This window comes from Pleurodeles waltl, chromosome 9 (assembly GCF_031143425.1).
Source record: "Pleurodeles waltl isolate 20211129_DDA chromosome 9, aPleWal1.hap1.20221129, whole genome shotgun sequence".
Classification (NCBI taxonomy): Eukaryota; Metazoa; Chordata; class Amphibia; order Caudata; family Salamandridae; genus Pleurodeles; species Pleurodeles waltl.
Window position 1 is genome coordinate 782,249,500 of NC_090448.1, and position 22,647 is coordinate 782,272,146.

At 44.4% G+C, this 22,647-nt stretch overlaps 1 protein-coding gene across 1 annotated transcript in view; it reads right to left on the reverse strand.

Annotated features, from left to right (window-relative positions):
• Positions 1-8,865: 8,865 nt before the first annotated feature.
• Positions 8,866-22,647, reverse strand: part of LOC138259973 (mucin-2-like) — a 39,869-nt gene continuing 26,087 nt past the window's right edge. Inside the window, exon 5 of the mRNA XM_069207986.1 lies at positions 8,866-17,503. Coding sequence (XP_069064087.1) covers positions 11,817-17,503 — 5,687 coding nt within the window. The 3' untranslated portion in view covers positions 8,866-11,816. The remainder of the gene's footprint in view (positions 17,504-22,647) is intronic.

The window sequence follows — 22,647 nt, forward strand, 5'->3', positions numbered from 1 at the left end:
ACTCAGAACTAGAGATGAAAGACCTACGTCCAGAATTACTCAAGAGTGAAGGGTACTACTACCATAAAGATGCGTTATTTCTACCTTCTAAGATAGTGCAAAGAAAAGCACTACAAATGTGTCATGACTCTCCACTGGCCGGTCATTGTGGTATCAAAGCCACACAGAAATTACTCCTTCGTTCTTTTTGATGGCCTACACTTAAGCAAGATACTGAGAGTTACGTAGTATCTTGTCCCATTTGTGCCCAAGCAAAAATACCCCATACGGGGCCTGCAGGACTACTTCAACCTTTACCTGCTCCATCAGTCCCTTGGCATACTGTATCAACCGATTTTATGTGTTCATTACCACCCTCAGCAGGAAACCGAGTTATAATGGGGACTGTAGACTCATTTACTAAGATGGCTCATTTTACTGCCTTGAAGAAGCTAGCCTCTTCCAAAGAATTAAGCCAAATCTTCATACAAGAGATCTATTGTCTCCATGACCTCCCACAAGTTATTGTTTCTGATAGTGGCCCTCAATACATATCACATTTTTGGAAGCATTTCTGTAAAACCCTAAATATCGAGGTAGCCTTATCTTCTGGATTTCATCCTCAAACTAATGGGCAAACAGAACGCCTGAATCAAGGACTCAAACAATATCTCAGCTGTTTTTGCAACATCACTCAGAGTAACTGGTCCACGTATTTACCCATTGCTGAATTTTCATATAATAATACCGTACATAGCGCCTCAAAAGCCACTCCCTTTTTCTGCTCATATGGATTTCATCCCAAATCTTTTCCTGCTAATGCTGAGACCTCTTCTACACTTCCTGTAATCACCTCCTTTTCACAAAAATTACGTAGAATTCAACGCCTTATACGGTCTAATCTTTTGCTTACTAAAAGACAAATGAAATGGGTGGCTGCTAAGAAACGATGTTAGGCTCCATCTTTTCAAATCCAAGACAAAGTCTGGCTTTATTCTAGATATTTTCCCCTCCGTCAATCACAAAATAAATTCAAACCCGCTATTATGGACCTTTTTCAATTCTTCAGAAGATCAATCTAGTGTCCTTCCGTGATCGTTTGCCTTCAACATGAAAATTCATCCAGTATTTCACGTCTCTCAACTGAAGCCTTATAAACCTGACCCTTTTCATAGGCAATTTACCTGTCCTCCCCCTTTGTTAGTGAATGACGAACATGAACATGAAGTTTAAGAAATATGTGATTCTCGTATATTCCGAAACCATCTCCAATATCTTATCCATTGGAAGGGTTATCCTCTTTGTGAGTGTTGTTGGGAAGATGCTTCTTCTGTTCACGCACCACTTTTGATCTGTTGGTTTTTTCGTTTGTATCCGCACAAACCCAGGGCTCCGGGGGAGGGACCTACTGTTGCACTGCTGCCCAGCGCAGCTGCGGTTAATGTTTTTGGCAGCCGGGCGCGCTGCGCCCCTTCTGTTTTCTATTTTCTTGCACGAGACCCAAAAGTGGGCATGGGCCCTCTGCAAGTTTTGGGTGCAGCGCTCCCTCGACATTAGGAATGGGAACCCCCTCCCCTGACCTCACTTAGCCTGCTCCTTTCTTCTTTTCTTTATTTTCCCTTCTCTTTTTTCTTCTTTTCTCCTTTCTTTCCTTATTTTTACACTTAGCAGCCATGTTCTTCTTTATCCCAACATGCCTTTCTTTTTCCCTGCAAGCTTAGGACCCTTTTCCAAAATGGCACCTTTCTCTAAATTCTTCTATGGTTCTTTCCCAATCCAATATGGTGTCTTTTTTCTTCCTATTTGGTCAGTTCCTGTTTTAGGGTATATAAGGAGTGTGATTATTGTTCTCCTTGCGCTGCAACACTTCCTTTGGTGGTGATCTTTGCTCCGGTTGTTTTTTCTCCAGTTTTTTCCTTTGCTTGTTTCAGATTCTTCTAGTTTTGTTTTCTTGTTGGAAGACTTACCTTTTTGCTTATTTTAGTTACACAGAGTTCCTGCAATAGAGATTTTTCCCTTTGGGGTTTTTTCCTCTGGGACTCCTTCTGGAGGGCACAGACAGCCTTTGGCGTTCCATCGTCAGCAGCACCATGGCTACTAGAAAGGGCCGCTCTTACCTCGTCAAGGCAGAACCTACAAGGATCAAGACCACTCTGCAGCTCCAGTTGGCCAGAAACATAAAAGACAAGTGCCAGTGACAGGTCCATTGTAACTTTATAAACCTCTTTTTTCCTGATGGAGCTGGTAGCAGGTTTACTAGCCCCAATGGGAATTGCAGGCCTCTCATACTGATGGCATTTGTGGACAGAAAAGGCATTGTGATTTCATAAGGAAAGTCAGTTATTCAATTCTCCCCATCTACCAACTTTCAGTCTATGCCTTATGTCATGAAAAAGGCTTGCATCTCAATCGGTGGGGAAGTTGGTGGGTGGTCTTAGGCAAGCTAAAGGCGAAAAAGCTAGTGGAGACAGCCATGCCTTGACTGGTGGCGGCTAGGTCAATAACCATGTTGGGGATGAAATGGCTAATGGAGACATCCACGTTGAAAGAAAGTGGCTTAGGACATATCTATGACATACAATGGGTAGTGAGAAGGTTTTGCAGGTAACAGTGCAGTGGAAAATAGTGGCGTTAGCACTGCAGTGGGTTTGGTGGAATTGTGTAGACCGTTATGTTGTGTGAAAAAGGTGCAGTGCATTCTCATGTTACAGGTGAGGTAGATATTGGAGTTAGCCACAGAAACTGTGAAGATGGTAGTGGAGGTAGCAGTGTTGTGTGTGGAGGATTTGGAGAAGATAGACATGTTGTGGGTGAAGCATTTGGGGAATATAGCTGAGGTTGAAGAAGAAGGTGAAGATAACTATTGCTGAAAAAGCTTCAACAGGTAGGTGCCGATGGGGACAGACATATCATGGGTGAAGTTAAATAAAGAGCCATACCTTCAGAGAAAGACCTTCAGAGAAAGAGAAGGTAGGGATAGCAGTGTGATGGATTGAGGCAATGAAAAAAGCAATGATGTAGGTAACAGAGCAAGTGGAGATAATCTTTTTATGAGTAAAGAATGTGGTGGAATGAGCCATGCTGTTTGGGGAGGATCTAGTGAGGCAGACAAACTATGCATGAGGGAGGTGGTTGTGGTAGCCAAACCAATGGGGAGGGGGCTGATTAAGTTAACTTTACTTAAAGTTAATTCCAGGATTGTATTCAGTCCCAAGAGAAATCAGAGAATGAGTGAATTAGTGAACACTTTTACTCTTTTTTTCCAAAGCACTTAACATTCCCAAGATTTCTTAGTCTTTTATATATATTTATTAAGTTTTCACCAGAAAAAAAACCATACATAGCGCAGAACAAAAGCCATTCTCTAAACAACCATCAATCCACATGCAGTTATGAACACCTCAAGAACACATCAGATAGTAGAACAACATAGAATTGCATCATACTATTTCTTGTCACTAATAGTCTAGCTCCGATGGCTGAAACAGAATATAGGTGCAATATGTCAAATGTGGAATAACTCTTGGTTGAGAGGAGAAAAAACAGGAAAGAAGAGTACACTCATGTTAACAAACACAAAGAACAAAGACAGTGTTAATCTATCCATATCTCACTTATGTAGCCACAGCAGTGTTGTTCACATCTTCAGGAGAATACATTGCGTGTACTGTCACCTGTGCAAGTGTGTCACTCTTGTGCATGTATAAGTAGCTGAGCAGGGGGGCCCAGGCATTTTGGGGGCGTGACCCTAATGGCATCATATCCCAGTAAAACTGGGATTGTTCCTGGCAGTATGCAGTATCTTTTAGCCTTCAGATCTGCGACGAGATCCCCTATTGCCCCATCTCATGGCTATTCTACACTTGACCAGTAGCAGCAGCATACCCACCAGTTTTCAAGCCCCATTTCAGATGTTTTACACATACCCCAAGAGGGCGACCAAAGAAGTGCATGGAATTGCAGCACCTGTGACTGCGTCAACCACCTCAGAGTCCTCCCACCACAATCTATGCACCTCAGGACATTCTCATGCGGAATGCAAAAAGTCCACATTCACAACAGAGCATCGCCGAAAGAAGGAATCAGCACAGATTCCCATGAGGTGCAGTTGGGCCGGAGTGTAATAAACCTGATGTAAAAACTTGAAATGAAGAAGTCATAGCCGGTAGGTTGAGGGAAGTGCACAAATGTGTGAACAACAGCAGTTCCCACTAGAGCCGGTAAAAGCCCACCTAGATCTCTTCCATGAGCTAGGACAGACAGCTGGCGCGGTAGACTGTGTAACCGTGTACAGTCTAGTGACCAGCCGGCATGGTTTTGAGGAGGCATAAAGTGTTTCCAAAGCCTGGACCACCGGTGGTGCTGCCAGGAAATTATTATTCTGAGCTCAGAGCACAGCCCCTAGCTGGAAGCAAGTGAGCCTACAGAGCAGGGCATTGAAATTTCCCTGTGGCGCCAGGTCGAGAGTAATAAATTCACCATCTGAATTGGGCTCCCATAGTGGTCAGCTGCATTCCCTGTAGTCTTGAACGAGTGCCAACATCTCTTGCTATGGGGAGCATGGGTTGATCTAGAAGTGGCATGGAGGGCGTATCAAAAATAGAAGCACCCGTTCTGCAACATAGATCGTGCCTTGCCAGTACAGTAAGTGCAACAGTGTCTAGCCTAGTCCATGGCCTCTGCAGAGGCAGGTAGAGGGCTCTTGACAGTCAGCAGGGCCGTATCAAGTCATGCTCTGGAGCAGTGTAAGGTAAGAACTGTATTGCGCAGGAGTGAGCGAATTGCGCCAGGGCACAGCTATAGTACATGTCCTTGTCCTGCACCGCGAGCCCTCCCTGTTCGAAGGGCAGCGTGAGTAATTCCCAAGACCCTTGAGGTTGTCTGACTGCCCACACGAGAGAGATCAACAGTGAGCGCAATCTCCTTCGAAAGTACAGGGTGAGTGGTATCAGGAGATTAAGAAATAAAGGCATTTTGGGAGAACCACCATCTTATTGATGGCCAGTGAGCAAATGTGGCAGGGTTCTCCGGTAGTCCACCTTATTATCCAACCATGATATTGCCTATCTATAATTGGCTCCCCCACAGCTCGGCCAGCCCTGTTCATAGCCAGATCCCTAAGTATCGTACGTTCTGTTGCCCAGCACAGCGGAAACTCCCAAGCATACGTCACGGGGATATCTGTCAGTGGCAACACTACAGATTTTGTCCAATTCATTTTTATACCTGAGAGTTCCCCGAAGTGGATGAACTCACTTATGATGGGTCTAGATTAATCTGTGGGTCCGGAAGACAGAGTGCCACATCGTTCACGTATTTTGGTTCCAGGATAGTTCGGGGTGTGAAGGATAAGCCTTGATGTGTGGGATGCTGTCTGAGGCACATAGCCAATGGCTTCATTGCCACCACAAAAAAGCAGCAGCGAAAGAGTGCAACCCTGACAGGTAAAGGCTCAGTGACAGAGCCATTGATACGCAGTCTAGTGGAGGGCTCAGTGCGCAACAGAAGGACAAGCCGAATACATTTGGGGCTGAGGCCCAATGGGCCAAGAAGGCAAAAAGGAATGGCTAATCTAGCGATTCGAACACCTTGGTAGTATCTAGGAATATCGCCGTCACTTGTCTTTCCGGGTCAACTGAGAGTGCCACTGCAAAATAAGTCCACAGATGATAAGCAGTGGACATGCCAGGGATGAACACAGATTGGTACGGTCTAAAGATAGTCGATAATCAAGGGATCAATGTAGATGCAATCAGTTCAGCTGAAATGTTATTGTCCAAATTGATTAATAACAGTGGGTGATAGGAGTTGCACTTATTCAGATCCTTACCAGGCTTGGGGATAGTTACAAATAGCGCCTTCTGCAGTGAAGGTGGGAGAAGGCTGCACTCTAGTGATTCAGCGTACATCTCAAGGAGATGTGGCGTCAATAGTTCCGCATATTCCTTATAAAACACCCCCATCAGTCCATCCAAACCCAGAGCCTTCTCTCCAGGAAGCCCTTGGATAACCTTGACTATATCTTCCTCAATAAAAGGGGAGTCGATGAATTGTTTGTGTGCATCAAAATAGTTAGTGTACGCTTTCTCTCTAGGAGGAGAAGTGGAGGAGGACAAAGTGGCATAGAAGGACTTCATCGTCTGTTGGACCGCCACCGTCCCCGTCAAGCTGGCCTGCTCGTGCTGTAGTGAAACAATATGTTCACCGGCGCAGAGTGTGCACAGGAGATTAGCAAGCATTTTGCCAGTCCTGTCGCCTTCCCCAGGTAACACACTTCACGACGGGCCGCATCATCATACTGGTCATGATGCGCTCGGGCCTCAGCAAGGAGTGAGACATCGGCTGAGACACAGTAGTGCTTTTCTAGGTCTCTGAGCTGGTCCTCTAATTGTCGGAGCAGCACACGTAGGGTACCTTGCTGTTTGGCCAGGTAGACTCCCCTAATAACTACATTATAGGCCTCCAAGCGAGTCCCAGAGGTCTGGCTGACTTTTTTTACTGAAATGACTCTGCAGTGCCAGAGGGTGACATTTCAGTGAAATAACCCAGCCAGCTCAGCGGGTAAGTTAAAATATGCTGGGCTGACTGTGATGTGTTACCTCTGATGCACCATGGGTTTGAAAGTTGGCATTACTAGGCTGTTAAAATCAGCAATTTCCAAAGGTGGCTACTAGCTATTAAATCCTTGATTTGCTTCAGTTTACTAAAATGAAACTAACAGTGGCAGTAATTTTGCTTTCGTATAATGAAAAATGAATCTGGTTCCACCCAGTTTGGCCAAGTACTACAGGCTTTCCATTCACACCAGTTGCAGCCATGAAGCATTTGTGAATGCAAATTAATTGCAAACTCTGCAGTTGCAGATAAATCCTATTTCCTTCAGCGTCACATCCTAAGACAAATTCTATAGTTCTAATTACTCACTCACAAGGTGTCCATCTTCAACACTTTCATTTCCTTGGCACCGGAAAGAAGGCACTATACAGGTAGCAGTTAATTCAAAATAGAGGAACTCAAAAAAATTGATGATATGACCTCTCAAAGTCCAAGAATGCATCTAATATATGACACTTTGGGCCTGGTTTAGATCGTGGCTGTTGGGTTACACCATCACAATAGTGACAGATATCCCGTCCGCCGAAATCTAAATACCATTTAAATTTCGGCAGACGAGATATCCATTATCATTGCAACCGAGTAACCTCTCCACCAAGATCTAAATCAGGCCCTTTGTCTTATTCTGAGTGCCCCAGGAAACCTATGTTTTCACCTGTTTCAGGATTACAAGTTGTGCACAAATTTCACTAATTTCTCTCAACACAGATTGCTCCAGGTGAATATAATACCTTTTGTGCTAGGAGACATCACAACTAAATGAGTTTACAGTTCAGATTTGGGGGAAAGTCACATTAAGTATCATCCACCAAAAAGAAGGGAAGGCTTTGTAAGCCATTTTTGCTGAAACCTGTCCTTGCATAAAGAATAGAACCTTTTAGAATCTATAAACTCCATTGAGGTGTGGCTCCATCGCAACTACTGCTTGTTGAGTTTTCTTGTTGTCTGGCTCAATGAAGCCACAAAACCCACCCAAATTCAAATGTCTCATATGCAGGATTACCCAACTCTGAATCAAGATCTTCTTGGCTTTGTATTATGGACTAAAATGTTAAAGTAAAGTCTGTAGTGTATTCATCCACATATAGTACAATCATTTGAAATTGGGAGATATGTACTGTAATGATAATTGGGAGATATGTACTGTAATGATCAGCGTCTTTACAAAGAATCGAATTTAAATGATGATAAAATGTATAATTAAATAAATACATTTATATTTTGTGATGAAATACACAGCAATGTGTCGCAAAAAATACCTTGTGTAATGAAAGATTTTTGCTTTCATTGGAATTGTGGGATCGAAGAAGTAACAAGGGCACTGCAAGTTAGAGAATAAAAGTATATTCATCCTTAAGTCCACAGATAAAATAAACTCATCAATGTAGTAGCAACCCTGAGAAAGGGGTGCACAGGACCTCAGCTTACAATTTACAGTTCAAACATAAACTTCTCTTCTACGTTCCAAGCTTCACTCCATGTTCCACTGATATCACAGCAGAAAGTCTTGCGTTCTCTAGTAGAGGATGGTAATCTAGCAGAACAGCATAGTTGCAATGTTCTAGATAAACTAAGAAATTATTTAATTCTTCCCCATGTCCGATATGATTAGACAGATCTTATTTTAAAGATATGCCATTTCCTAGTATTGTTTACAAAAATAGTGTCCCATATATATTCCATATATAAATAAATATCTATCAATTAAAATATTTTCATATTGTTCCATAAATGTTCTCATTACCTCAAATGGACCCATTTACTTATAGATAGGATTCAGAACACAATATTGAAGTCAGGCAAAATTCTGGTACCAGACCATTTTTCTTTTTGACTCTCTCAATTTAAGTTCAGGGCCATGGTCCTAAATCAGTTGGACATTTTACCATGACCAGTTCTTCTACTCTTCCCTGGTATTCTACAACAATATCAAGTTTTATATATCGTTCTTCCATAATTCATCTCCAGAATATCTACTACTCAAATATCAGGAAGGAAAGCATATATTTATCACTCATAACTACACATCTGTGTATTCTGACAATATGTAGATCGTCAAGGGGACTAGATCTATAGTTATGAATATGCTGGCCTTCCTGATATTGTGGTTGTTAATATTTTGGATACAGTATTATTACAGCACTATTTTTGTCACTCGATAATGTGACATACATCCATACTTCCTGGTCTCTTTTTTCACTGAACCAGTGGTCAGACTTATTCATGCAAAATGCCACATTGTCATGGAAATCATCAAAACAATCTGGAAAATATGGTAGAGAATAATTTATTTATTTTACATATTTAAAAAGTGCAATTCACAACACATGGATGGTGTCATCAATGTAGAAAAAAATCAAATAAAGTGCTAAGTATAAATACTGCATGATAATCTATATACAGTGCTATGAAAACATTTTTCCATATTCTTCTCAGTCTTGTATTCTGCGTTCTCTAAATTAAGAATCAGTCAGGAAAAAAATAAAGAAAAAGGACATGTTCTGCTGTTCAGATCAGAGTCCGGAGGTTTTCCGCAGCTTATGGTAAAGATTTGATGGCAGATATCTCAGTTTCAATTGGAGTGGACATACCATATTTGTGGAAAGCCTAACCAGTGTTTCTCCCCAATAAATCCTTAGGGGGAAAAACAGTGCTGGTGATTTCTTTGATGCCTGCTTGAATTAGTTTTCATACGGAACCTGATCATATAACCACAAAATGGTCGTACATTTCCAATCCCAAGTGTCATAGACAGTTTTCTCCCAGCACAAAAGAGACATGTGTATGCTGTCCTTTGCCAGAACCACCAGGGTGTGACTGGTAGTCTTGCACGGAGTAGGTGTCATTGATTGGTTGCTGATTAGTTAGCCTATATTTGCTGGCTGATGAACATCATTTTTGTCACCATTAAATCACTCACATAATGTTCCTCATGGAAAAGCCAGTGGAAGGTCTAACGTCAGGAAAGTTGCCTTTCCTCAAGACAGGAAGTGCAGAGAGGGGGGACAAAACTGCTGCTATCTTTAGAAGACATGCTGTTACGGTCCTTATTTAAATTAGGGGCATATTTACAAGCCACTGGCGCCACTTGAGCATCACTTTTGTGACTCTGTAGTAGTGTTGTGCACTGCACCCTATTTACAAGGTGGCATCAAGCCACTTTTTGTGGCTTAAAGCCATCTTGGAAATAAGGCCCCTTCACATGCAGCCCTTTAAGAGAAAGGGGCGTGCAATGGGTATTGCCGTGGGCATTCCACAGCAACACCCATTGCATTTTGATGCTGCCTCAGATTTACAAGAAATTGTATATCTGTGGCAGCACCAAAATCTAACGTTACAATGGCGTAGCAAGGAGAAATGCTTTCATTTCTCCTCTTTTTTCGCTCTTTCTATGTGTGCTGTCTTCCTCCACAAAAACAATCTCCCCCGCAACGCAGCCATCCTTCCACCATGGTGCAAGAGTGGCTGCGTTGGGGCAAGGCAGCTAATTTATCGCAGGAGATAACACTGTGATGTGCTGTATTTTTGTAAATATGGTGCATCATGGCATTTCAGAACTGACCCAGCCCGGAGCTGCCAATTTTGACGCAGCACCGCGCTGCACCAGTTCTTTGTAAATATGCCCCTAGGTCTGTAGAATGGACGTCTTCCTGGTAGCTGTAAAAAAACCTTATCATTATTGCTCACATACATGGTGCTTTATGAAATCAAGGAAAGATGTAAGCACAGAAAAAGGCATATTCACAGAGAAAAGTGGTAAATCTGCACCCAGAGTAGCATAGTTTCTACTTTGTAGATTTCACAAACATTCCCAGTAGTACACCTAATAAGAAGGTGCAGGTTCCATGCTTACCACTAGAAACCTAATTGGACATATTCCCTATGCGCTATCTTTCCAATGTAGAATTGTACAAAATGTATAATGCTGCACTGGATGTAGACAGCCGTTGCCCAAATACACATTTTTTCTTCTTTATGTTCTCCTTGGTAAAGTTATTTGCCCCCATGAAGATACTTCTTTCCCTAGATCTGTGCCAAGTTTGGACGTGTGCCAACTCTGTTCCCACCCTCGAAGAGAGTTCTCCAGTCCTTTGCTAAAGCAAAACTCCATTTCCAAGTGCAAAGGTATTGAATCCCAGTTTATGAATTACCACACATTGATCTAACTCCCAGCCCCTTGTGTTGGCTTTGCTACTACAGAATTCTATGCAGTTGTTGCAGGGAATTCTGTAGTAACAAAAACATTTACATTTTTCAGGGGAGTCCTTCTGCGAATTTAAAATGAAGACACATAAAGCATAAAAAATATGTGTATGGCATAAAATGGCTTAGTGAAACGGACCCTGTGAGTTATATCAGAATACTATTACACTACTTAATGAAGAGTACCCTTTTGCCAACAATGGACACATGGGTGGTCCAAGCTTGTATCATTCAGAGCTGCATTCTGTTGAACAGCTGATATTTTTCCAGCGGCATTGAATGGACAATTCTAATGCAGTGAGATTGTGGCCAAAGTGCAAAATCTCCCTACTATTAAGTCCTATTCATCATGAATATTTTACAATTTCAAAATCCTTATATTTGAGTCATTCAGTCCAGTCTCCAACTAAGAGTAATCCCCCAGAATGGTAAGCATGCTATGATGTATGTGGAAGAGCAACATTGTGATTGCTAGTAAGTAGGGTTGAGGATGGTCCAAGACTCCTCCTTTTGTAAACCATTATGATGATTCAGCTGGGTTTAGTTGCCAAGTCCTGCAGAGTTCTTCCTGAAACAAAAAGGCGTGCATCGGGTATTAGTCCTGTTAAGACTACAATAATAGTGAGGTTTTTTTAAGTGGGTTTAGTTGTTACTCGTTTAATGGTCTGAACTTGAGCAGCGTTCCATACTGTAGTTAACTGCATCCATGTCTGATTGCAAGCTGGAGTTTGATGTTGAGTCTTGTGACAGCTATGGAGAGAGTTCCATTGTTAGCTTGCAGTATTGTTTCGTGAGCATGTGCAAGTCGTAATTACTGTCTTGGGGAGGCAGGAGTGTCTTTTCCTTTTGCATAAAGTGGTTTGTAAGCAGGCAAGTCTTTGCAGTTGATGGATGTGAGCTTGACCATAACTCTGGGACATCGCTGCTTGAGTAAAAACTGCACAAGAATCTTCTTGGACGTTTTGGTTTTGAACTAAACACGATTGTTGTTTGAAGTTTTGAAATAAGTCCAAAAGAGGTTAGAAAATGAAACTTATTAGAAGCCCAAAAAGGACTGGAATCAGCAGGCTGTGCAGTACTTGGCGACTGATACTTGGAATTGCTAGATTAGGGCTGGTGCTAACAGTAAATGCATTAGTGTTGCTGCTAGCTGTAGATGAGTTTACTTTATTGCTGGTGGTAGTGCTGCTAGCTGTAGATAAAGTTGCATTATGGCTGATGGCGGTGTTGCTAGCTGTCGATGATGTTATATTATGGCCGTTGACAGTGGTGCTAGCTGTGGATAGAGATATATTGTTGCTGATGGCTGTGCTGCTAGCAGTTGAATATGTTTTATTAAGGCTGTTGACTGTGCTGCTAACTGTAAATAATGTTGCATTATTACTGGCAGCTGTGCTCGTAGTTGTCGAAAGTGTTTTATTATGGCTGATCACAGTGCTGCTAGTTGTAGATACAGTTGCATTCTTGCTGATGGCTGTGTTGCTAGCTGTCGATAATGTTATATTATGGCCAGTGACAGTAATGCCAGGTGCAGATACAATCTCGTTGTTGCTGGTGGCTGTGTTGCTTGCTGTTGATAATGTTATATTTTGACTGGTGGCAGTGTTGACAGATGTAGATAGGGTTGCATTAAAGGGGGTGTCCACGCTGCCAGCTGTTGATGCTGTTCTGTTATGGCTTGCATCTGTACTGCTAGCAGTAAATAAGGTTTTATTGTGGCTGGTGACCATGCTGCTAGCTGTAAATAAGGATACATTATGTTGGGTGACAGTGTTGCTAGATGCATGTGAAGTTGCAGTAGGGAGCATGCCAGGGCTTCTAGCTGTAGATAGCGTTGCATTTAGGTAGGTGCCATTGTTGGTCACTGTAGATATGATTATATTAGGGTTGGCGAGAGTGCTGCTTGTTGCAGATGAAGTAACATTAGGGGGTACTGAAGGGCTATTAGGCACAGATGAGATCACAGCAGCGCTAGTGACAGTGCTGTTAACAGTAGATAAGGTCCCACTCTGTTTCGTGACTGTGCTGCTAGCCGCAGACGAGGTTACATTAGGTTTGGGGGGAGAGCTGTTGGCTGTAGTGTTTATATTAGGGCTGTTGCCAGTATTGCTCCCTGTTGTTAAGGTTACATTAGTTGACACAACATTGCCGCTGAATGTAGATGAAGTGGGATAAGGATTGATGTAGGTTACACTAGTAAGGGTGCTATTGCTTTTAGTAGTGGATAAGGTCAGAATGGCGTTTGTGACAGCGCTGCTAGCTACAGATGAGGTTACATAAGGGCTGGTGACAATAATGCTGCCTGTAGCTAGGCTTACATTCTGGCTGGTGCCAGTGTTGCTACCAGGCAAACTGGATTGGGTGCCAGTATTGCTACCAGCAGAAAATGTTACCTTAGGGCTATTGGGAGTGCTGCTGGCTCTGGAGACTGATGCATTAGGTGTAGATAAAATTATGTTAGGATTATAATTGGTAACAGTACTATCAGCTGTATTCGAGGTTGCATTAGGGTTGGTGGCAGTGATTCTAGCAGTAGGTGAAGTTAAATTGGGGTTGGTGACAGTGGTGCCATATGTAGTTAGAGTTATGTTAGGATTGTTGATAGTTACAGTGATGGTAGGATTGCGGACAGTGTTACTAGCTGTATTTAGAGTTATGTTAGGGTTGTTGACAGCGCTGCTAGCTGTAATTAGGGTTACGTTAAAATTGTTGACAGCACTGATAGCTGTAGACAGAGTTATGTTAGGGTTGTTGACAGCACTGCTAGCTGTAGTTAGAGTTATGTTAGGGTTGTTGACAGCGCTGCTAGCTGTAGTTAGAGTTATGTTAGGGTTGTTGGCAGCGCTGCTAGCTGTAGTTAGAGTTATGTTAGGGTTGTTGACAGTGCTGCTAGATATTGCTTGAGTTATGTTAGTGTTGTAATTGGTAGCAGTACCCCTAGTTGTAGATGGGGTTGCATTACTGTTTGTGACAGTGATGTTAGCTGTCAATGAAGTTAAACTAGGGTTGTTGACAGTGCTGTTAGTGGTAGTCAGAGCTACATTAGGGTTGTTGACAGTGTTGCTTGCTATAGTTAGAGTAGTATTAGGGTTGACAGCACTGCTGGCTGTAGTTAGAGACACATTTGGGTTGTTGACACTGCTGTTAGCTGTAATTAGAGTTACGTTAGGGTTGGTGACAGCGCTGTTAACTGTAGTTAGAGTAACATTAGAGTTGTTGACAGCGCTGCTAGCTGTAGTTAGAGTAATGTTAGAGTTGGTGACAGTGCTGCTAGCTGTAGTTAGAGTCACGTTAGGTTTGTTGACAGCACTGCTAGCTGTAGTTAGAGTAATGTTAGAGTTGGTGACAGCGCTGCTAGCTGTAGTTAGAGTCACGTTAGGGTTGTTGACAGCACTGCTTGCTGTAGTTAGAGTAATGTTAGGATTGTTGACAGCACTGCTTGCTGTAGTTAGAGTAATGTTAGAGTTGGTGACAGTGCTGCTAGCTGTAGTTAGAGTTACATTAGGGTTGTTGACAGCACTGTTAACTGTAGTTAGAGTCACATTAGGTTTGTTGACAGCACTGCTTGCTGTAGTTAAGGTAATGTTAGAGTTGTGGACTGCGCTGCTAGCTGTAGTTAGAGTTGCATTAGGGTTGTTGACAGCACTGCTAGCTGTAGTTAGAGTTACATTAGGGTTGTTGACTGCACTGCTAGCTGTAGTTAGAGTTACATTATGGTTGTTGACAGCACTGCTTGCTGTAGTTAGAGTAATGTTGGAGTTGGTGATTGCGTTGCTAGCTGTAGTTAGAGTCACGTTAGGTTTGTTGACAGCACTGCTTGCTGTAGTTAGAGTAATGTTAGAGTTGGTGACAGCACTGCTAGCTGTAGTTAGAGTTACATTAGGATTGTTGACAGCGCTGTTAACTGTAGTTAGAGTTATGTTAGGGGGGTGTTTGACAGTACTGCTTGCTGTAGTTAGAGGGATGTTAGAGTTGGTGACAGTGCTGCTAGCTGTAGTTAGAGTTACATTGGGGTTGTTGACAGCACTGTTAACTGTAGTTAGAGTCACGTTAGGTTTGTTGACAGCACTGCTTGCTGTAGTTAAGGTAATGTTAGAGTTGTGGACTGCGCTGCTAGCTGTAGTTAGAGTTACATTAGGGTTGTTGACAGCACTGCTAGCTGTAGTTAGAGTTACATTAGGGTTGATGACTGCACTGCTAGCTGTAGTTAGAGTTACATTATGGTTGTTGACAGCACTGCTTGCTGTAGTTAGAGTAATGTTGGAGTTGGTGACTGCGCTGCTAGCTGTAGTTAGAGTCACGTTAGGTTTGTTGACAGCACTGCTTGCTGTAGTTAGAGTAATGTTAGAGTTGGTGACAGCGCTGCTAGCTGTAGTTAGAGTCACGTTAGGTTTGTTGACAGCACTGCTTGCTGTAGTTCGAGTAATGTTAGAGTTGTTGACTGCGCTGCTAGCTGTAGTTAGAGTCATGTTAGGATTGTTGACATCGCTGCTAGTTGTGGTCAAAGCTATGTTAGGGTTGTTGACAGCACTGGCAGTTGTAGTTAGAGACATGTTAGAGTTGTTGACAGCACTGATAGCTGTAGTTAGAGTTACATTAGGGTTGTTGATAGCGCTGCTAGCTATAGTTAGAGTTACATTAGGGTTGTTGATAGCACTGCTAGCTGTAGTTAGAGTTACATTAGGGTTGTTGACAGCGCTGCTAGCTGTAACTAGAGTCATCCTAGAGTTGTTGATAGCACTGCTAGCTGTAGTTAGAGTTACATTGGGGTTGTTGACAGCACTGCTTGCTGTAGTTACAGTAATGTTAGAGTTGGTGACAGCGCTGCTAGCTGTAGTTAGAGTCACGTTAGGTTTGTTGACAGCACTGCTTGCTGTAGTTAGATTAATGTTAGAGTTGTTGACTGCGCTGCTAGCTGTAGCTAGAGTCATGTTAGGGTTGTTGACAGCACTGCTAGCTGTAGTTAGAGTTACGTTAGGGTTGTTGACAGCACTCTTGGCTGTAGTCAGAGTTATGTTAGGGTTGTTGACAGTGCTGTGAGATGTAGTTAGACTTATGTAAAGGTTATTAACAGTGCTGCTAGCTGTAGCTAGTGTTACATTAGGGTTGTTGACAGTGTTGCTAGATGTTGTTAGAGATACATTAGGGAGAATTCTGGTAATGATTGTTGTAGATAAGGTTTCATCAGGATGTGGAACAGTGCTTCCAGCTGTGTTTGTTCGAGTGCTATTCTCTGTGGACAAGGTTACATTAGCACCGCTGCCAGGGCTGCTGGCTGTAGGTGGGGTTGCATTAGAGAGGGTGTTAGTGATGCTGACTGTAGATAAAGTTGCATAAGGACGAGTGCCAGAGCTACTATTTGTAGATAAGGTTACATTAGAGTACATGGCAGCAGTGTTAGATATATATGAGGTTGTATGAGGAGTCGAGCTGGTGCTGCTAGTTGTTGAGAAGGTAGTGTTAGGGAGCGGGACGAGGATGGTAGACGTGGATAAAGTTACATTAGAGGAAACAACAGAGCTATTAGTAGTAATTGTGGTTACATTGAGGGTGGTAACAGTGATGCCAGGTGTAGTTAGACTTACATTATGTATGGAGACAGTGCTACTAGGTAAAGATACTGTTATATCAGGTTGTGTTCTCGACATGCTAGCAGTAGCTGTGGTTACATTATGGATGGTGTTAGTGTTGTGGGATGATGAGACAGTAACATAAGGTTGGGTACTAGGGCTGCTGACTGCAGAGAAGGTTACATTAGGGTTCCTGAGAGTGCTGCTTCCTGTCGATAACGTTATATTTGGGCCAGAGGTAGTTAGCCTATCTGCAGATAGTGTTACATTTGGGCGGGTGTGAGTGCTGCTGGCTGAAGTTATGGTTGTATTAGGGTTGGTAAAAGAGCTTGGTGTAGACAAGGTTGCATTAGAGAAGGCACTGGAGCTGCTGGCTGTATGTATGGTTGTATTATGGATGGCAAGAGTGCTGCTAGCTGTAGATAAGGGTAAATTAGAGTTGGTGAGTGGGCTGCTATGTGTGGATAAGGATATGTTGGGGTGAGTGCTAGATCTGCTAGCTGTATGTGGGATTGTATTAAGGTTGGCAAGAGTGCTACTACCTGAAGATAACTTTACATTAGAAGAAGTAAAAACCTTGCTAGCTGTAGATAAAGTTACATTAAGGTTGGATAGTGTGCTGCTAAGTGTAGAAAATCTTATATTAGGGCTGGTACCAGAGCTGTTAGTTGAAAGTAAGATTGTATTAATGTTGGTCAGAGCGCTATTAGCTGTAGATAATGTTATATCAGGGTGAGTGTAAGGCCTGCTAGCTGTAGGAATTGTTGTATTGGGATTGGTGAGTGTGCTGCTAGCTGTAGTTAGGTTTATGTTAGTGCCATTGCTGGGACTGCTTGTTGTATGTAGTGTTGCATTAGGACTGGCAGGCATGCTGATAGAAGGTGTAATGCCAGGGCTGCTAGCAGTAGATGCGAAAACATTACTTTTGGTGGTAGTGCTCTTAGATGTAGACATTGGTATGTAAGCACTTGTTGCACGGGTGGGCACAACTGTGGATCCTGGTGGCTTTGGGGTGCCACTGCTGCACTGAAACCTTCTCACTTTTACAGAAGCATCTGGGTAAAGAGCCTCGACTCCAGCTCTGCAGGTACTTTGAGTGGCACATCCCCTGAAGGAGGTCTGGAAAGACCCAGAATCTGCACAAAAAGAGAAATTGAGAGATACAATGTTTAAAGATTTTCGGATAGAGTTTTTACGTCATCACTTCAGCTTTGAGCATAATGCTGATACCTCACAACACTTTCATCTTCTAAAAGCACTCCAAAGCGCCTCAATGTGCTAAGAGTGTGTGGATTACTTATAGATACACCCTACACCAGGTCTACCTGCTAAGTATTAGCAGAACACTCCAAACTTTAAGGGGCTGAAGTGGCTCCCATGGGTTCAAACTGATCCCAATTCCAGGTCCTGAGCTTTATGCACAGGACCATCTAAATTAATCTCTGCAGAGGCCATTTAGTGTGGAAGCATTTACCTATGCCCAACCACACACGAGCCAAGAGCATTACCACTGATTGACGGAATAATTCACACTGGGCCGTCATTAAGGGGGTCATTATGACACTGGTGGTTACTAGACTGCCAGGGTCATGGTGGAGGTCTGACCGCTGTGGTCATGGCGGTCCGACTGCCACATTATGACCGTGGCAGGGCCACCACGGTCCAACTTCCGACACCTCAAGGCTGCCGCCAGCCTGCAGCCTGGCAGTCCTGGCGTTCCTGGCGGTTGTAATATGCCAGGGCAGTGCTGCAAGCAGCGCTGCCCTGGGGATTACAAGTCCCCATCCGCCAGTCTGTCCATGGGAATAAACACAGCCATGGAAAGGCTGGTGGAATGGGGGACTCGGTGGCCCCTGCACTGCCCATGCACTTGGCATGGTCAGTGCAGAGGCCCCCATGCACAGGCCCATCGTGCATTTCACTACCCGAATTACGGGCAGTGGAATGCGTGACGGGTGCTGCTGTATCTGCTGGACCGCCACATTGCAACCTGGCCCAGTAGGAGCCAGCTGCAATGTTAAGGCCCTGTTCCCCGTTGGGCCGGCAGGTGGAAAAAATGTTTTCGCCTGCCGGCCCAGCGGGGAAACCATAATAGGGCCGGCAGGGTTCAGGCCGGAGCATAATGAGGGACTAAGGGGGTGATTCTAATTCTGGCGGGCGGCGGAGGCCGCCCGCCAGAATTCCGCCCCCATAATACCGCTCCGCGGTCAGAAGACCGCGGAGGGTATTATGAGTTTTTCCCTGGGCTGGCGGGCGGTCTCCAAAAGACCGCCCGCCAGCCCAGGGAAAAACTCCCTTCCCACGAGGATGCCGGCTCGTAATCGAGCCGGCGGAGTGGGAAGGTGCGACGGGTGCAGTAGCACCCGTCGCGTATTTCAGTGTCTGCAAGGCAGACACTGAAATACCTTGCGGGGCCCTCTTACGGGGGCCCCTGCCGTGCCCATGCCATTGGCATGGGCACGGCAGGGGCCCCCAGGGGCCCCGCGACCCCCCCTACCGCCATCCTGTTCATGGCGGCTTTCCCGCCATGAACAGGATGGCGGTAGGGGGGGTCAGAATCCCCCATGGCGGCGCAGCAAGCTGCACCGCCATGGGGGATTCTGAGGGCAGCGGTAAACCGGCGGGAGACCGCCGGTTTACCCTTTCTGACCGCGGCCAAAGCGCCGCGGTCAGAATGCCCTGCGGGGCACCGCCGGCCTGTCGGCGGTGCTCCCGCCGACCCTCGCCCCGGCGGTCGAAGACCGCCGGGGTTAGAATCAGCCCCTAAGTCTTTTGTACTAATATACAGTAAAAATTAATGCACATTCACACTTTTTCTTTACTGCAAAGGTCACATCAAATTCTACAGCAAAGGTCACATCAGAGTATAATAAAACTTACATCCGAAAAGCACAGCTTACATCACTGTGATTTTACTTTACTGTATAAATGTAACACTTTGAATTCTGGTATGGTTTCAATAACTTTTTTAAAACAAATATTTGAAAAAATGCATGGCATATACCTTGAATAGAGATAAATATAGTGTAACATGGTATTTAGCACCTTTGTTGGGGAAAAAGGGGCATAATTCCTAAAACAAGGATAGGGCTCTCGTTGCCTGTGCCCCTCATGCCCTCCACAAGAGGGATATATAGCATAATACATTCTCTACCCTCTCTCTCTCTATATATAAATATATATATTTTCACTGAAAAAACAAATGTCATATGGAAGTTATAGTAAGATTCTGAATTTACTTGTGTAAAACCATAAAAACTCAGCTGTTATAGTTAGAGTTCTTTCAAGCAACTATAACTCATGCCCTAAGGTAACTATAACTCGCGCCCCACCCATGCACAGTTTGTTCCTCAAAAATTTGAGTGATAATGTTTAATTTATTCTTTTAATGATGTTATAGCAGTTGTCATTAGTGCTGTAATACCTGGGGTAATTATCAGTTCATGGCAAGGGCACGAGTTATAGTTACCTTAGGGCACTAGTTATAGTGGCTTGAAAGAACTCTAACTACAACTGCTGAATTTCTATGGTTTTGTACAAGTAAATTCAAAACCTTCCTGTAGCCTTTGGTGTTTTCAGTGAACTTCTAAGGTTTTTTGAAAAATTCGATTCCCTAACTATAATGACGATGTAACCTTTGTTTTTTTAAGTGAATGTCTACTTTTTTTTTTACATTAAGTAATTTTCTTTACTATATGTTAATCCAACCACCACTGCGCAAGGCCTTTGGCCATGTGTGGCAGCAGTTGGAGGCAGAGCCTGGCCTGCCTTCGGCCTTGTGCAGTGGGGTTTGGCCACAATGTCTGGCCTTCAGCCTGTCCCTGCAGCCAACCCCTATAACAACCCAACCCCACCTGACCCAACCCTACCCAATCTCTGCCCGAGGTACCCCATCCTCTGGGGCCTGGCCTAAATATTTAGGGGCCGATCTCAGCCAGGGGACCCCATTCCTGGTTGGGGACCATAGGGGTAAACTGAAGGTACCCAGTTGGCTCCCTCCTTCTGTGGGAGCCAGCATTGCTGTTACAGAGAGGAAGCTGCTTAAGCAATTGTACACAATTGTTTCCTGATGCAGGCAGGCAGACAGAGGAAACCTCCACTACGCTGTTTGACAGCTCTCCCGTCATCGGACCGGACGTTTTGCTGTAGCTTGGCGGCAGCTTCAAAGCTGCAGCCAAGCCACAGCAAACTGCTATGTCCTGGGTTTGGTACCCCAGGACATAGCAGGAGTCAGCCCTCGGTGTGGTGGTACCCAGGGCCAACAGTTGCTCGTCGAGGGGGGGCCACGTGGCCCCCCTCCAACATGCATAGCCCCGCGGAGGTGGTGGTCCCTGGGGCTGTAGCGGTGTCTGAAAAGGACTCCCTTTCTACGTTTTACACTTTGCCCCAGGAAGGTGGTTGGTCCCCGGGGCTAAAGGGTGGCACACAGCCCCCCTGCGTAGTATTTCAGTTATGACCCAGGGAAGTGGTGGTCCTGTGGGTGTGGGGAGAGGGTGCACAGCCCCCACATAGAATTAAATCATAGCCCTGGGTAGGTGGTTCTCCCCGGAGCAGAGGGGGGGCCAGGCGCCCCCCGCATGGGTTTTAGATGCCGCCCAAGGGAGGTGGTGGTCCCACGGGCTGAGAGGGGCCAGGAGGCCGCCCTTATTTAAAAAAAACAATGCCGTGTATCTGGCCCACCCGGGGGCTTTTTAAAAAACGAGTGCAGGAACCAGTCCTTTTTAAAAAAAAGAATTCACACAAATTTGTGACAACGGGGTCAGGGTGTCTTTACCCTGGCCTTTTTTTCTTTTACACTTTTTTATGGGACTCAGCTCACGCCTAGTCCAAAGGTGGCTGCCAGCACTTCCTGGTTTGAAGTGTTTGCAGTCAATCAGAGTTGTGCATTTCCCCGCACAAACTCGTCTTTTTCCATGCATCATCGCAAAGGATCCGCATTACTAGATTTACAAATGTATTTTCTCTTTACTTTCTCAAAAACTGCTGAACAAATTTACACCAAATAAGCAAAAGCGTAATCTGCGTACAGAAAGCTAGATTTCTGACAAATTTGCTATAATTCTGTCCTGTGGTTGGGTTGTGGTTGTGTCTAAAGGTCCTATGGGAATTAACATGGGAAATGCAACTTTTTTTATCCCCCTTTTCTAGACCCCTGCTTGACAGATCACCTCAAAACTTTCTGTGTACAACAAAAATCACTGGGCCACTTTTTTTGGAAAATTTGTGAAGATTTGTCAAACATTGCCAAAGATACAGGTAAGTCAAAAACGCTTTGTCCACGGAAACATGGTCCTAAATATAAGTTTAAAGTAACTTTATAGTTAGGTGAAATGTTCAGTAACAATGTAACGTTTTAAACTGTAAAAAAAACTAAAATTTACCAGTTATAGTTACAGTTTTTCCGAGTAAGTATGACTCGTGCTCTATGGTGACAATATTTCAGGCTCCTCCATTCACAGTTTTCTTGTTAATAATTTCACTGCAAATGTTGTCAGTGATGTCACACAAGATGTAATAAGTAATGTAATATGTGGGATAATCAGTAGTGCATGGCCTGTGGCCAACAACCCTAAAAGCATCCAACCCCGCACTATGCAGGGCCTACACTCGTACACAGTGGGGTTTAACCGCAGGGCCTGGCTGCACCACCCCTTGTATCCAGTCAACGTCATGGCCAGGCCTTGTGTCCCATCCCACAAAAGGCAGCCAACCCATGCTGCACATACTCTTCGGCTGTGCGCATCAGGGGTTGGCAAAAGGGCCAGACCCTAGGGACCCCATCCTTCAGGCCCCCCTCCTCAAGGAATTATATCCTCCGGGGCCTTGTGTTTAATAAAGGGGAGGGGGCATGTGGCCCCCCCTTCCCAAGCCTTATTAGGCCCTGGGGTTCCCATCCCCCAGGGTCTCATTTTTATTAAGGGGAGGGGGTCACTTGGCCCACCTCCCCCAGCTTTAAAAGGCCCTGGGGACCCCATCCCTCAGGGCTGTTTATGTAATTAAAGGGGAGAGGAGCCTTGTTAGGCTCGAGGAACAGCATCCCCCAGGGGCACTACTAAAATTAAAGTGGAGGAGGGCCACGTTCCCCACCTCCCCAAACCTTTTCTGGCCACTGGGGAGCCATCTCCCAGCACTCACATTTTTAAAGATTAGTGCTTTAGTGCCCACTCAGGGCACCCACCATACATCTGGCCTCATCTAGCTCCATGCTTTCAGCAGGAGATGGCATTGCTTATGCCCTCAGTGAGCAGCTAATTATGCTGCTCCCTCCAGACGGGAGCAA